The 13,830-nt window shown below is 44.1% G+C and overlaps 1 protein-coding gene across 3 annotated transcripts in view; it reads left to right on the top strand.

The window, feature by feature from the left end:
- The window catches only part of LOC143808731 (uncharacterized), a 135,991-nt gene that overhangs the window by 110,426 nt on the left and 11,735 nt on the right, over positions 1 to 13,830 (top strand). For all 3 annotated transcript variants that reach the window (XM_077291694.1, XM_077291677.1, XM_077291686.1), the window contains 6 exons: positions 396 to 578; positions 1,463 to 1,594; positions 2,350 to 2,579; positions 2,759 to 2,897; positions 5,563 to 5,646; positions 5,751 to 5,953. In XM_077291694.1, coding sequence (XP_077147809.1) covers positions 396 to 578; positions 1,463 to 1,594; positions 2,350 to 2,579; positions 2,759 to 2,897; positions 5,563 to 5,646; positions 5,751 to 5,953 — 971 coding nt within the window. The remainder of the gene's footprint in view (positions 1 to 395; positions 579 to 1,462; positions 1,595 to 2,349; positions 2,580 to 2,758; positions 2,898 to 5,562; positions 5,647 to 5,750; positions 5,954 to 13,830) is intronic.

The following is a 13,830-nucleotide window of genomic DNA, read 5'->3' as shown; positions in this document are numbered from 1 at the left end:
CTTGTTGATGATTATAGGAAGTGATTGACTGCAGGTATTTATGCCAAAGGGTGTGCCCATTTTTGGGGTTTAGTGTAAAATTATGTCCATTTTCTTCTGGTTTTTTTTGTATTATTCCAATACAAAGGAAACAAGCTATGTATAACAAAGCGTGTAATTTTCAGGGAGAAATACTACATTTTCAGGAACAATTTCAAGGGTGCCAACACTTTCGGCCATTACTGTATATTATAGTTTCTCTTCAAATAGAAGAAAAATCATTCAGGAGTTGTACTTTCCTTGTGTTCTTTGTGACAAAGTATGAAAAGTATGAAATGACTAACACACGTAACACAAATGTGCACATAACCTAATAGGAATGAAGGTAGTAAATGTTTTATTTTTTTCTATTTAAGGTACACAATACATTGCTGCGAGAACAGAAAAAGTGGGAAAGTGAAAAAAAAGACGCTCTTCAAATACAAAGGCACACTTTGGAGGAAGAGAAACTTCGAGAAATGGCAGACCTGCGGGAAGCAATGGAAAGAGAGCGCAGGATGTCTATGACATTGGAAAAAAAATGTGCTGACCTCCAAAATGTAAGACTGCCCAATAGTCAAATTGATTAGGTTTTATTGTCACACAGGCCAGGAAAAAGCTGTTTAAAAGGGTTGTCTCAAGTTTTTAAATGGTTAAAATGGTAAAGTGCTGGTAAGCAAGAAGCAACTTTGCAATTTGCCTCTTATTAAAAATCCTCTCCATCTGTGAACACAGAGGGATTTATGACTGTATAGCTTATTGTTGTCTAGGTTATCAACCACCCTGTAGTTTCAGAGTGACCGGTTACCCAGGCAAGGATGGCCCGGCAGGTTTAGTGCCCCTGTTCTCCTTTGATGCTGCATAGACAACACTGGTACTGATATCACTATTGTAGAGTGCTCAATTTGGATCAGCAGAGCGACGATGACACTGGTCTAACCGGTCATTCTTGAGGACTGCACCTTCCCGAACAAAGATGTTTCACCGCTCTAGCATCACCCCTAATGACGCCACTAGCGCAGTGAAACATATTGGTGGGACGCTGGTGCTAAAATTTGTTGTCCTGCTGTATTCTGCCAATATGTATTAGAATATCGGGTGCTATACACTTTCTAAATATAAATTAGCAGGAATACTGCATAAAATAACTGCAGACTTCTTAGACAGATTAGGGACAAAACGTTTTATACATTTTGTATATGCTTTATTTTAATTAAGAGAAATAAAAGTTACATTTTATGGTCTTCTAGTGAGGGTTTATTTGGGGTTCTCCCCAATTTGGAAATTACATACAGTGGGTACTGAAAGTATTCAGACCCCTTTAAATTTTACACTCTGTTTCATTGCAGCCATTTAACATGCCACCACCTGTGATGTGAAATTTATACAATATGTAAAAAGACGGTACCAGACCAATAATGGTTTAATAAATCTTCACTGACAGACAATTCAGGAGCATGAAATTAATCAGCGTGCCCTACAGCGGGAGAAGCAAGAAGCTGTAGATGAGCTCCGTGCTTTACTGAAAGAAGAGAAGCAGGAGGAGATGAGGAGACTGGAGCAAGAGCTTGCACTGGTATGTCCAGATGGTGCAGTCACAATCCTTATAGCAGCCAAATGACCACCATGAACCAGGCGCCCCCGCCGTATCCTGAGTGCCCTATAGAAGCACAAGTCGCTCCCCACTCGCGTCCCCTGAGTATAGAGCCCATAGCATAGCATAGCCCATTATGGCAGTAATAACTCCGAGGTCTGATACTAACACGCCACATGTAGTAATCACAGCTTTTAGGCTATGTGCACACGTCAGGATTTTCTGCAGAATTTTCCTGAACAAAACCGGACTTTTTCTGCAGGAAATCCGCATGTGTTTTTTGTGCGTTTTTTTTTCCGGAGCTTCCCAATGCATAGAATAAAAACGAGAAAAATCCGCAAAATTAATGAACATGATGTGTTTTTTTACCACAATGCGTTTTTTTCGCGGAAAAAAAAATGCATCATGTGCACAAAAATTAGCAGAATGCATTAAAAATAATGGGATGCATATGTATGCGTTTTTTAAGCGTTTTTCCCGTGGAAAATGGCTGAAAAAAACATGAAAAATCCTGAACGTGTGCACATAGCCTTATAGTTTTCCAGGTTTTTCTTATTGCCCACTGGTAACACGCACTTTTACCTGTGATTGACAATGTCAGAAGTCATCAGTTGACAAAACTTCTTCAGTGCAGTGTTATGGATTTTATGCATTCATTTTGGGAAATGTATTTTAATCACCCAGAAGTTACGTAGATGAAAGTATCCCCATGCTAAGTTGATTGTTAATTTTTTTAGGAAAAGGAGCGGGACATTGAGCGCCTGAAGCAGCGGCTGCAGCAAATGGAGGAAGAGCAGCATGAACTCAGGGCTGAAAAGAATGAATCGCTTTTCAGAGAGCGAGAGGCAATGGCCCAGACTGAGCGAGCAGAGAGGGCCCTTGCCAGGGAGATCAATGCAGCTTGTGAACGCATGCAGTGCACTCCAGGGAGGTCTAACGTGCACAGTCCAGCAAGGAGCAGACATGGGTAAGGGACGGCTCCCAGATGAGTGGAAACTCGGAGATTTGTAGAAAGAGTTATGGACAACATAAAGTGTGATCGTTATATGAAGTACAAACCCAAATCTAGCATTTTCTTATAGTATAGGATAAGTGCACTGATACATGATATCTTATTGCATTAGCTAACAGGAATGTCCCTTGCAGAAGTCCTTCTCGTCCTTCCACCAACCAAGCATTGAAGGTGCTGCATGAAGTAAGTGAGGAAACCAACCAGATCATTCATGAATTGCAACAAGAAGTTGAGGCTCAGAAGCGCACGCTACTGCATGTGCAAAGAGAGCGGGTAAGTATACTGTGGTCTACCTTAAGCTGATGGTGGCCGCACTGGCATTTGTCCGACAGTGGCCTGCCTGTTCTACTGCCTGCTGCTTTCTTCCTTACTATCACTCCAGAAAACAAACAGACAAAATTGTCTAGAGAAAGTACAATATTTCTCAAATCTCGTTTGTCCTTACAATATCTCCAATATACTATCTTGTAGTTTAGTATCTTATTATAAAAGTGGCAAATGCTTTTTTGAGCACCCTTGGAGATTTGTGTGATCAGATAACTTTGACCAATGTTTCAGCCCTTAATTAGCCTGTTAGGGTTATGGCTTGCTCACTAGTATCGTTAGGTAAGGCCAGGTGATGAAAATTTCCCAGCTTTATAAAAGCCAGCCTCCTCTAACCTTTTGCCAAAACACAGCAGCCATGGGTTCTTCTAAGCAGCTGCCTAGCAATCTGAAAATAAAAATGGTGGAGGCCCACAAAGCAGGAGAAGGCTATGAGAAAAGCAAAGCATTTTCAAGTTGCCCTTTACTAAGAAATGTAATTACGAAATGGCAGTTAACAGAAATAGTGGAGGTCAAGATAAGGTCTGGAAGATCAAGTTAATGAGCGCTGCTCATAGGATTGCTAGAAAGGCAAATCAGAACCCCCTCTTGACTGCAAAAGACCTTCAGAAAGATTTAGCAGACTCTGGAGTTGTGGTACATTGTTCTACTTTTCAGAAGAAAACCTCTCCTGCGTCCTCACCCTAAAATTCAATATCAGAAGTATGCAAAAGAACATGTAAACAAGCCTGATGCATTTTGGAAACAAGTCCTGTAGACCGATGAGTTTAAAAAAGAACTCTTTGGCCATAATGATCAAACGTATGTGTGGAGAAAAAAGGGCACAGAATTTCAAGAAGCGAACATATTGCCAACTATTAAGGGGTGGATCAATCATGTTTTGGAGTTGTGTTGTAGGCAATGGCATCGGAAACATTTCACGGGTAGAAGAAGAATGGATTTAATGAAATTTCAACAAATTTTTGATGGAAACATAACTTCATCTCTAAAAAAGCTGAAGTTGAAAAGAGGAAGGCTTCTACAAATGGCTAATGATCCCAAACACATGTCAAAATCCACAATAGACTACCTCAAAAGGTGCAAGCTGAAAGTTTTACAATGACCCTCACAATGCCCTGATCTAAACATCATTGAAAATCTGTGGCTGGACCTCAAAATAACATTGCATGCGAGACAACCCAGGAATCTCACAGAACTGGAAGAATTTTTTTCAAAGAAGAATAGATGAAATCCCTCAAACAAGAAGTGAAAGACTCTTAGCTGGCTACAAAAAGCGTTTACAAGCTGTGATAGTTTCAAAAGGGGGTGTTACTCGGTACTAACCATGCAGGGTACCCAGACTTTTGCATCAGCCCATGTTCCTTTTTGTAATTTTTAAAATGTAAAAGATGAAAATATATATATTGTTTTGCCTAAAATACAAAAGGAAACATGTCATCTTTAACTTTAGGCCTTTTAGAGATCATTTCATCTTCAGCTTGCTTAAATGTTCACAATAACAGTAATTTTGACCAGGGGTGCCCACACTTTCACATGTCATTGTTGATGCAGGTCTGCTTCTGACTCCTTCACCTATATGGAAAATGGGGCGCTATCCTGTACTGCTGAGATTGGCCACACATTCATTTATGTTTCCATTCACTTCTATTTGAGTGCTATAGCTTAACATTATCAGAACTCCCATGAAACTGAATGGAGATCAGTGTATAACTACCTCTCTATTTGCAATGGCGCAAGATACTGCCCCGTTCTTGATACATGTGCTGGTTTCAGAGGTGGGACCCATAGTTATCAAAAATGTATGGCATATTCTGTGAATCTGCAATAAAAGTATGAGATGGGAATGTGCCTGTAAGGAGCAAAATCTTGTACTGCTAACGAGAAGAAATAGGGTGCTGAAGTTTGCATATTAATTGTCATAGGGGGAGTGGGTGATGACCTTTGACAGCGTTACTCTCCCATCTGGACAAAGGATTGTGAAGTCCAAACATTGTGTACCCTAAGTACATTTGGGGGGGCAGTAGGGCTGCTCTAAATGCAGTAAGGTTGTTGTTCTGTCCCTTTTATATTGACACTACATATGTTGACAATTAATTATGTAATGTTTATATCTAGCTCATTAGCCATGCTATATCTGAGATCTGAGGGTGAAAGAATCCACTAATTTATTTTACCCAGGAGCCTCCACCAACATTGACCAATCTCTGCCGATGAGAGACGATTGCTGACTATGGGCCTGATTCATTAAGGTGTTTTGGCCAATTTTCGAGCATAAAACAACTTGAAATGTCACAACTTTTGGCATTTTTACACCAGTTATGTTCAGATCTGGCAGTGGGTGCATCAAAGTCCGCCCAGCAAATTCCTCAAAACATATGTCTGTTTAGTGGTGTAAAGTACACCCTACATGTACTCCGGTCACTGACTAAAGTACCATTTCTGGCGGAGGGGCACGGCGGTTGTACGATACGACTTACTCATTAAGTAACGGAAGTCTCTTCATTAAGATTGGTTTATGCAAACAATTAATGAACTGTCCCTCCAGTCTCTGCTTTTTGTGTGTATTTGGCATTTTCATAAAATTTGTGCTCAAAAGTTATTCTATATTCACCAGGAACGTGAGTTACAGCAAGTAAAAGAACAGCTGCAGCTGGAGAAGGAGAAAGCTCTGGAAATGTTAAAAGATAGACTCATACAGGTCCATACCTCTCACCCGACTCACACGTCGTCCATACTGGTTTACATATTTCTTCTTTACAGCTTGTTATTAGTGAAATATAATATATGATGTCGCCCCGTCAGGAACACATAGAAGAAATCACGAACCTGCAGCGGGACCAGCTCAGGGAGTCCAATGGAGGAGAGAAGCAGTCACTGCGGCAGCAGCTCCGAGAGAAGGACAATGAGCTCAGAGCCATCCAGAGAAACATGGGCAAGTGGAAAGAGGAGACTGCCACTAAACTCGCTCGAAAATTTGAAGAGGAACTTAACGCAGAGCTTGAAAAGTAAATGCCCCGTATGGTATTCTTCAGGGATTACTAGAGTTTCTGAGAATCACAATTAATTAGCAAATATTATAATCAATTTAGAAAATAGAACGTCTAGATAGGGATTCTATAAGGCTTCATTCAGACAGAATGTTCACGTATGCAAAAGAGCATCCGAATGTCATTCGTGTTTTTCATCCAATTTTCATCAGTTTCAGTTTTTACCATCAGTGTTTGGTCAGTGGTTTTCACTGATGGAAAAAAATAAATAAATGACAAAGCTTCCCCCCCATACATTTCAGCGTTAATCATAGACGTGGACATGGACTGAACACAGAAGCCATGATTTTCACTGACCCTTGTCGCCGCAATTATTTATTGACAAATGGCTGCAAAAATACACAGACCTGTGAATGGGCCAATAGGCTATAAGGCTACGTTCCCACAGTGAGATTTGGTGCATTTTTGAAGCTGCGTATTTTTTCTGAGTCAAAAACGCAACATCTTACAGTTCCAGCAAAGTAGATGAGATTTATGGTAATCTCCAACCCATTGTGATGACCTGCGCTGACTGTTTCAAATACGTGGCATCTCAATTTCTCTTGCTGGTGCACTGAGTTTTCTGTGCGGAAATTCCCCATGGACTTGCATCAGATGCGGACATTTTGCAGGTACAAAAAACACAAATTCATTTTTTGTGTGAAAATGCATGTAATCTGCACCGAAGTATATCAATAAAGTATAGTTAAAGCCAAATACCAGGAAGTATCAAAAAGAAAGCAGCTTCGTTTAAAGCATGGCACACCAAAAAGAGACAAAAAATGCAATAAAAAGGCAAGTAGCCTAATTTATATATTCTGCATCATCAAAAACTATCCAAAAGGATAGAATATGTACGTGAAAAACAGATGTCTGAATGAGCCCCAACCACAGTATAGCGGCCCTAAAAGCCAGAGAACAAATCTTTCTGTTATAGCTATGAATCATTTTTATGACTAATGGCTCCTGCTATTCCATACTGTAGTGGATAGCAGGTCACTGTGGTAGACGCCAGGTCACTATGGAGGACGCCAGGTCACTGTGGTAGATGCCAGGTCACTGTGGAGGACGCCAGGTCACTGTGGTAGATGCCAGGTCACTGTGGAGGACGCTAGGTCACACTGGTAGACGCCAGGTCAATAAAGAGGACGCCAGGTCACTGTGGTAGATGCCAGGTCACTGTGGTAGATGCCAGGTCACTATGGAGGACTCTAGGTCACTGTGTTAGACACCAGGTCACTATGGAGGACACCAGCTCACTGTGGTAGACGCCAGGTCACTATGGAGGACGCTAGGTCACTATGGAGGACGCCAGGTCACTGTGGTAGACGCCAGGTCACTATGGAGGACGCTAGGTCACTATGGAGGACACCAGCTCACTGTGGTAGACGCCAGGTCACTATGGAGGACGCTAGGTCACTATGGAGGACGCCAGGTCACTGTGGTAGATGCCAGGTCACTGTGGTAGACGCCAGGTCATTGTGGTAGATGCCAGGTCACTATGGAGGACTCCAGATCACTGTGGTAGACGCCAGGTCACTATGGAGGATGCCAGGTCACTATGGAGGACGCTAGGTCACTGTGGTAGATGTCAGGTCACTATGGAGGATGCCAGGTTACTGTGGTAGATGCCAGGTCACTATGGAGGACACTAAGTCACTGTGGTAGATGCCAGGTCACTATGGAGGACTCTAGGTCACTGTGGTAGACGCCAGGTCACTAAAGAGGACGCTAGGTCACTGTGGTAGACGCCAGGTCACTATGGAGGACTCTAGGTCACTGTGGTTAACGCCAGGTCACTATGGAGGACGCTAGGTCACTGTGGTAGATGCCAGGTCACTAAAGAGGACGCCAGGTCACTGTGGTAGACGCCAGGTCACTATGGAGGACGCTAGGTCACTGTGGTAGATGCCAGGTCACTGTGGAGGACGCCAGGTCACTGTGGTAGATGCCAGGTCACTGTGGAGGACGCTAGGTCACACTGGTAGACGCCAGGTCAATAAAGAGGACGCCAGGTCACTGTGGTAGATGCCAGGTCACTGTGGTAGATGCCAGGTCACTATGGAGGACTCTAGGTCACTGTGTTAGACACCAGGTCACTATGGAGGACACCAGCTCACTGTGGTAGACGCCAGGTCACTATGGAGGACGCTAGGTCACTATGGAGGACGCCAGGTCACTGTGGTAGACGCCAGGTCACTATGGAGGACGCTAGGTCACTATGGAGGACACCAGCTCACTGTGGTAGACGCCAGGTCACTATGGAGGACGCTAGGTCACTATGGAGGACGCCAGGTCACTGTGGTAGACGCCAGGTCACTGTGGTAGACGCCAGGTCACTGTGGTAGATGCCAGGTCACTATGGAGGACTCCAGATCACTGTGGTAGACGCCAGGTCACTATGGAGGATGCCAGGTCACTATGGAGGACGCTAGGTCACTGTGGTAGATGTCAGGTCACTATGGAGGATGCCAGGTTACTGTGGTAGATGCCAGGTCACTATGGAGGACACTAGGTCACTGTGGTAGATGCCAGGTCACTATGGAGGACTCTAGGTCACTGTGGTAGACGCCAGGTCACTAAAGAGGACGCTAGGTCACTGTGGTAGACGCCAGGTCACTATGGAGGACTCTAGGTCACTGTGGTTAACGCCAGGTCACTATGGAGGACGCTAGGTCACTGTGGTAGATGCCAGGTCACTAAAGAGGACGCCAGGTCACTGTGGTAGACGCCAGGTCACTATGGAGGACGCTAGGTCACTGTGGTAGACGCCAGGTCACTATGGAGGACGCTAGGTCACTGTGGTAGATGCCAGGTCACTATGGAGGACTCTAGGTCACTGTGGTAGACGCCAGGTCACTATGGAGGACGCTAGGTCACTGTGGTAGATGCCAGGTCACTAAAGAGGACGCCAGGTCACTGTGGTAGACGCCAGGTCACTATGGAGGACTCTAGGTCACTGTGGTAGACGCCAGGTCACTATGGAGGATGCTAGGTCACTGTAGTAGATGCCAGGTCACTAAAGAGGACGCCAGGTCACTGTGGTAGACGCCAGGTCACTATGGAGGACTCTAGGTCACTGTGTTAGACGCCAGGTCACTATGGAGGACGCCAGGTCACTGTGGTAGACGCCAGGTCACTATTGAGGACGCCAGGTCACTGGGGTAGACGCCAGGTCACTATGGAGGACGACAGGTCAGAGTGGTAGGCACCAGGTCACTATGGAGGACACCAGGTCACTGTGGAGGACGCCAGGTTACTGTAGTAAACTATAGATGCTACGCCATTAGTTTTGTGTGACATGAGCCCCCTGATAAAAAGAATGTGGGTGTTTACATTAGCCGACTTTGCGGCATTAAATAATTTAGAAGAACACGGCACTCTTAGGCTGTGGTGCTGTTGGTGCTCAGGTCAGGCATCCAACCCATCAATATATAATAACAAACTTGGCACTCGGTATATGACAAATTGGAGTTCCTTTTATTGTGCATCCAGACAAAAAAATTGTGAACGTTTTCGGTCCGTCATAGGACCTTCATCAGAACATTCTTTAACATGAGATATCTTCACGACAATCTTGTTGTTATAGATTATATAATGCATAAGATACTGCCTTCCCAAAACCCTGTCTGATGACAAATGACGGACCGAAAACGTTCATAATTGTTTTGTCTGGATGCACAATAAAAGGAACTCCAATTTTTCATATACCGAGTGCCAAGTTTGTTATTATATATTTGCGGTATTAAACACAGACCATCAGTAAATATTCACCGATCGGTGGTTGTTTACTAGCTGATTACACAGGTAAGCCACACTTAAGGTACTTTCACACTGAGCAACTTTCCAACGAGAACGATAGCGATCCGTGACGTTGCAGCATCCTGGATAGCGATCTCGTTGTGTTTGACACGCAGCAGCGATCTGGATCCCACTGTGATATCGCTGGTCGGAGCTAGAAGTCCAGAACTTTATTTCATCGCTGATCACCCGCTGTCATTGCTGGATCGGCGTGTGTGACGCCGATCCAGCGATGTGTTCACTTGTAACCAGGGTAAACATTGGGTTACTAAGTACAGGGCCGCACTTAGTAACCTGATATTTACCCTGGTTACCATTGTAAAAGTTAAAAAAAAAACACTACATACTCACATTCTGATGTCTGTCACGTCCCCCGGCGTCCACAGGGTTAAAACTGCTTTCGGCAGGAGCGCTTGCTAATGCTGCGCTGCTGCCGAGAGCTTCCTGCACTGAATGTGTCAGAGCCAGCAGTAACAGCGGTGACGTCACCGCTGTGCTCTGCTTTACGGCCGGCGCTGACACATTCAGTGCAGGAAGCTCTTGGTAGCAGCGCAGCATTAGCAAGCGCTCCTGCCGAAAGCAGTTTTAACCCTGTGGACGCCAGCGGGGGACGTGACAGACATCAGAATGTGAGTATGTAGTGTGTTTTTTTTTTTTTTTTTTTTACTTTTACAATGGTAACCAGGGTAAATATCGGGTTACTAAGCGCGGCCCTGCACTTAGTAACCCGATGTTTACCCTGGTTACCCGGGTGCTGCAGGGGGACTTCGGCATCGTTGAAGACAGTTTCAACGATGCCGAAGTCGTTCCCCTGATCGTTGGTCGCTGGAGAGAGCTGTCTGTGTGACAGCTCCCCAGCGACCACACAACGACTTACCAACGATCACGGCCAGGTCGTATCGCTGGTCGTGATCGTTGGTAAGTCGTTTAGTGTAACGGTACCTATAACGATGCACATTTGAATGATCTGTAATAGATAATTCAGTGCACATAAGCTGCCGTCATTCCTGTCATCGCGAGCTCTGTGTCATCAGGACTCCCACTGTCGAGAACAATGGCACCAATAACAATGGCACCCAATGTGCACGGAATAGTTTATTACAGATCGTTGTAATCTATTGCAGGTCATTTAGCACGGTCTGCTTGTTTACACACCTTATTCTGTGCACATAGGCTGCCAGTGTTCTCGGCAGCGTGACTCCGTTTTACATAGGACGATGTGCTGCCGAGAATGGTGATGTTTTGGGCAAACCAAAAGATCATTTCACCAGACGACTGGGCGTTTTGCTCATTCTTCTGGTGATATGCAGCCTATTCACACTGCACGATTATCATGAGACCAGTGCTGCTTGTAATGCCCTCTTCACTATAATTGTGCAGTGTAAATGGACCTTTACATAGAAATCAGTTGGCCCTCTGCATGGCAAGAGCTACTCTTCTTGGTTCCTTTCAGACTTGACTGATAGCAAAATGCCAGCAGGACCAGCGTTATTTCTTTACAATATTGACCCTAGTAGTTCATTCATAAAGGAATTCTCCAAAAAGGACAATACATGTTATTGAAAAAGAGTGGATGAGTTATACTTGGAGCAACCAGCCACGTTCTCATTTTTGTATTCTCTTTGTAACCTGATTGGTCGCTATAAGCAACTCGTGAAGATGCCCATAGAGAACAATTGATAACCACATTCACTTGGATATTATTATTATTTATTTATATAGCACCATTGATTCCATGGTGCTGTATATGAGAAGGGGTTACATACAAATTACAGATAAAGCTTACAGTAAGCAAACTAACAATGACAGACTGATACAGAGGGGAGAGGACCCTGCCCTTGCGGGCTTACATTCTAGAGGATGGTGGGGAAGGAGACAGTAGGTTTAGGGTTGCAGCAGCTCCGGTGTTGGTGAGGCGGTAGCTTCAGTAGTGGTGAGGAGGCAGCGGGGTCAGTGCAGGCTGTAGGCTTTCCTGAAGAGGTGGGTTTTCAGGTTCCGCCTGAAGGATCCGAATGTGGTTGATAGTCGGACGTGTTGGGGCAAAGAATTCCAGAGGATGGGAGATATTCGGGAGAAGTCTTGGAGGCGATTGGATGAGGAGCGAATAAGTATGGAGGAGAGAAGGAGGTCTTGGGAGGACCGGAGATTACGTGAGGGAAGATATCAGGAGATTAGTTCAGAGATACTGTATATGGAGGAGACAGGTTATGGATGGCTTTGTAGGTCAGTATTAGTAATTTGAACTGGATACGCTGAGGGAATGGGAGCCAGTGAAGAGATATGCAGAGGGGGGAAGCGGAGGAGTAGCGAGGAGAGAGATGAATTAGTCGGGCAGCAGAGCTAAGGATGGACTGGAGGGGTGCAAGGGTGTTAGCAGGGAGGCCACAGAAAATATGATATGATATGAGACTGATTAGTCCTCTTTAAGGGGTTTTCAGTGATCTCCCTTCTCATGGCCGATAGTTGAAATATTCTTCTCTTCCCTCACATCATCTGTCTGGGAAGAGTTGCCCCCATGCACATCGGAGAGCTGACTGGTCGCTGGGAAATTGGCCAGTGTGGCTGACTGTAATGCATAGTGGGCCCTTGGGGGTATATGCCTTCAATATTAGATCATTGGAAGGCTTGACATTGTAGAAGAGGCTGCAGTGCTCACACTTTTTTTACTTTGTTGCTTCCGCTCTGTGGAACTTTGCATTTAAGTAGCTGTTTATTTCTACAGATGCAAGGTGGATTTCCTAAGAGAAAGGTAACTGGTTAAATAGTTGGAATAAGGAGGTATAGTTGTAGATAACCATCATATAACACTGCTGCATGTTAATAGGAACCACGGGGACATTTATAAAGGCCAGTAAAAAAGCAGATAGCGGTGTCATCCATAGCTACCAATTACACAGGACTGCATAGATATGGGCGACCCTTCTGTTCCCCATCTCTGGTCAAGTAAACTTGTTAATAGTTTTGACAAATTTCCATCAGATTGATTACCTGCTAACATATGCCAATTTATGATGAGGCCCAGTGCAAACGCAGTGTGACCCTGGCTATAATCAACATGTGTAGACCTAATGGTGCTACATGATTGCGGTAGGAAGTTCCTCTGTGCAGTTCTAAATGTCCCCAGTATTGTATCTTCCTACATCTGTCACTAACATAACGGGATATGTAAGTAGGTAGCAAAAGTCCGATAATTCTGCTTTCATTGTGTTATATCTCGTTCTTAAGGATTGTGCACATGGCCATATTTTGAGTCCGAATGCAAACTGATGAAAACATCAGATTGCACTTTGGACCAATGTTATTCTGTGGGGCCATACATGTGTCAAACTCGCTGCATGTCCAAGTCTGATTTGATATTTCGATCGCATTCGGCCATGCAAGTCAATGAGTTTGCGGAAACCATTGGACCGCACTCGGATGATATTTAAGTGCAGTCCGATTTCCATGGATTGGCAGAATGGAGAAGCTTTTTTCTCCATCTTCTCCTAATCTGAGAGAATCATATCACACTCTGATCGAAGACAGAAGCAAAATGAACATATATCCTGTAAGTAAGTAAAAGCAATAGTGCATATAAATAACACGGTATGTTTTTGATCAAAAGCCATCCCACCAGCGTCAAGGTGTACTCAAATCGGGATGGTCCCAACCTCTAGTATTAATACCTTACCATGTATCATAGTGACATCAATGTGTATAAGGGCAGAACGGGACCTGGTGCCGAATATGGACACACAGCAAATGGGAAGCTTTATAAATGTAATGTCCAGCTCAAAGAAAGGGAGCCCACATCCTTACCGGCACTAAATGCAAAAAAAAAATGAACTGGATTATAAGCTGGCATGAATGCCAAATAGGAGCATGTTCACACTGGCCATTAACCAGACAAAACCTAAGACAGAAACAAAATGTGTCATTATAACACATGGTAAAGTTTTAATACTAGGGGTTAGGACCATCCCGAAGTGGGTACACCTTGACATTGGTGGGATGGCTTTTACACTTTTTTTTAAATCCAGAACGGTGTTTATGAAGTACCCTGAGATATTTATATG

The sequence above is a fragment of the Ranitomeya variabilis genome, chromosome 1 (assembly GCF_051348905.1).
Source record: "Ranitomeya variabilis isolate aRanVar5 chromosome 1, aRanVar5.hap1, whole genome shotgun sequence".
Lineage (NCBI taxonomy): Eukaryota > Metazoa > Chordata > Amphibia > Anura > Dendrobatidae > Ranitomeya > Ranitomeya variabilis.
This window is presented reverse-complemented; position numbering and strand designations above follow the sequence as displayed.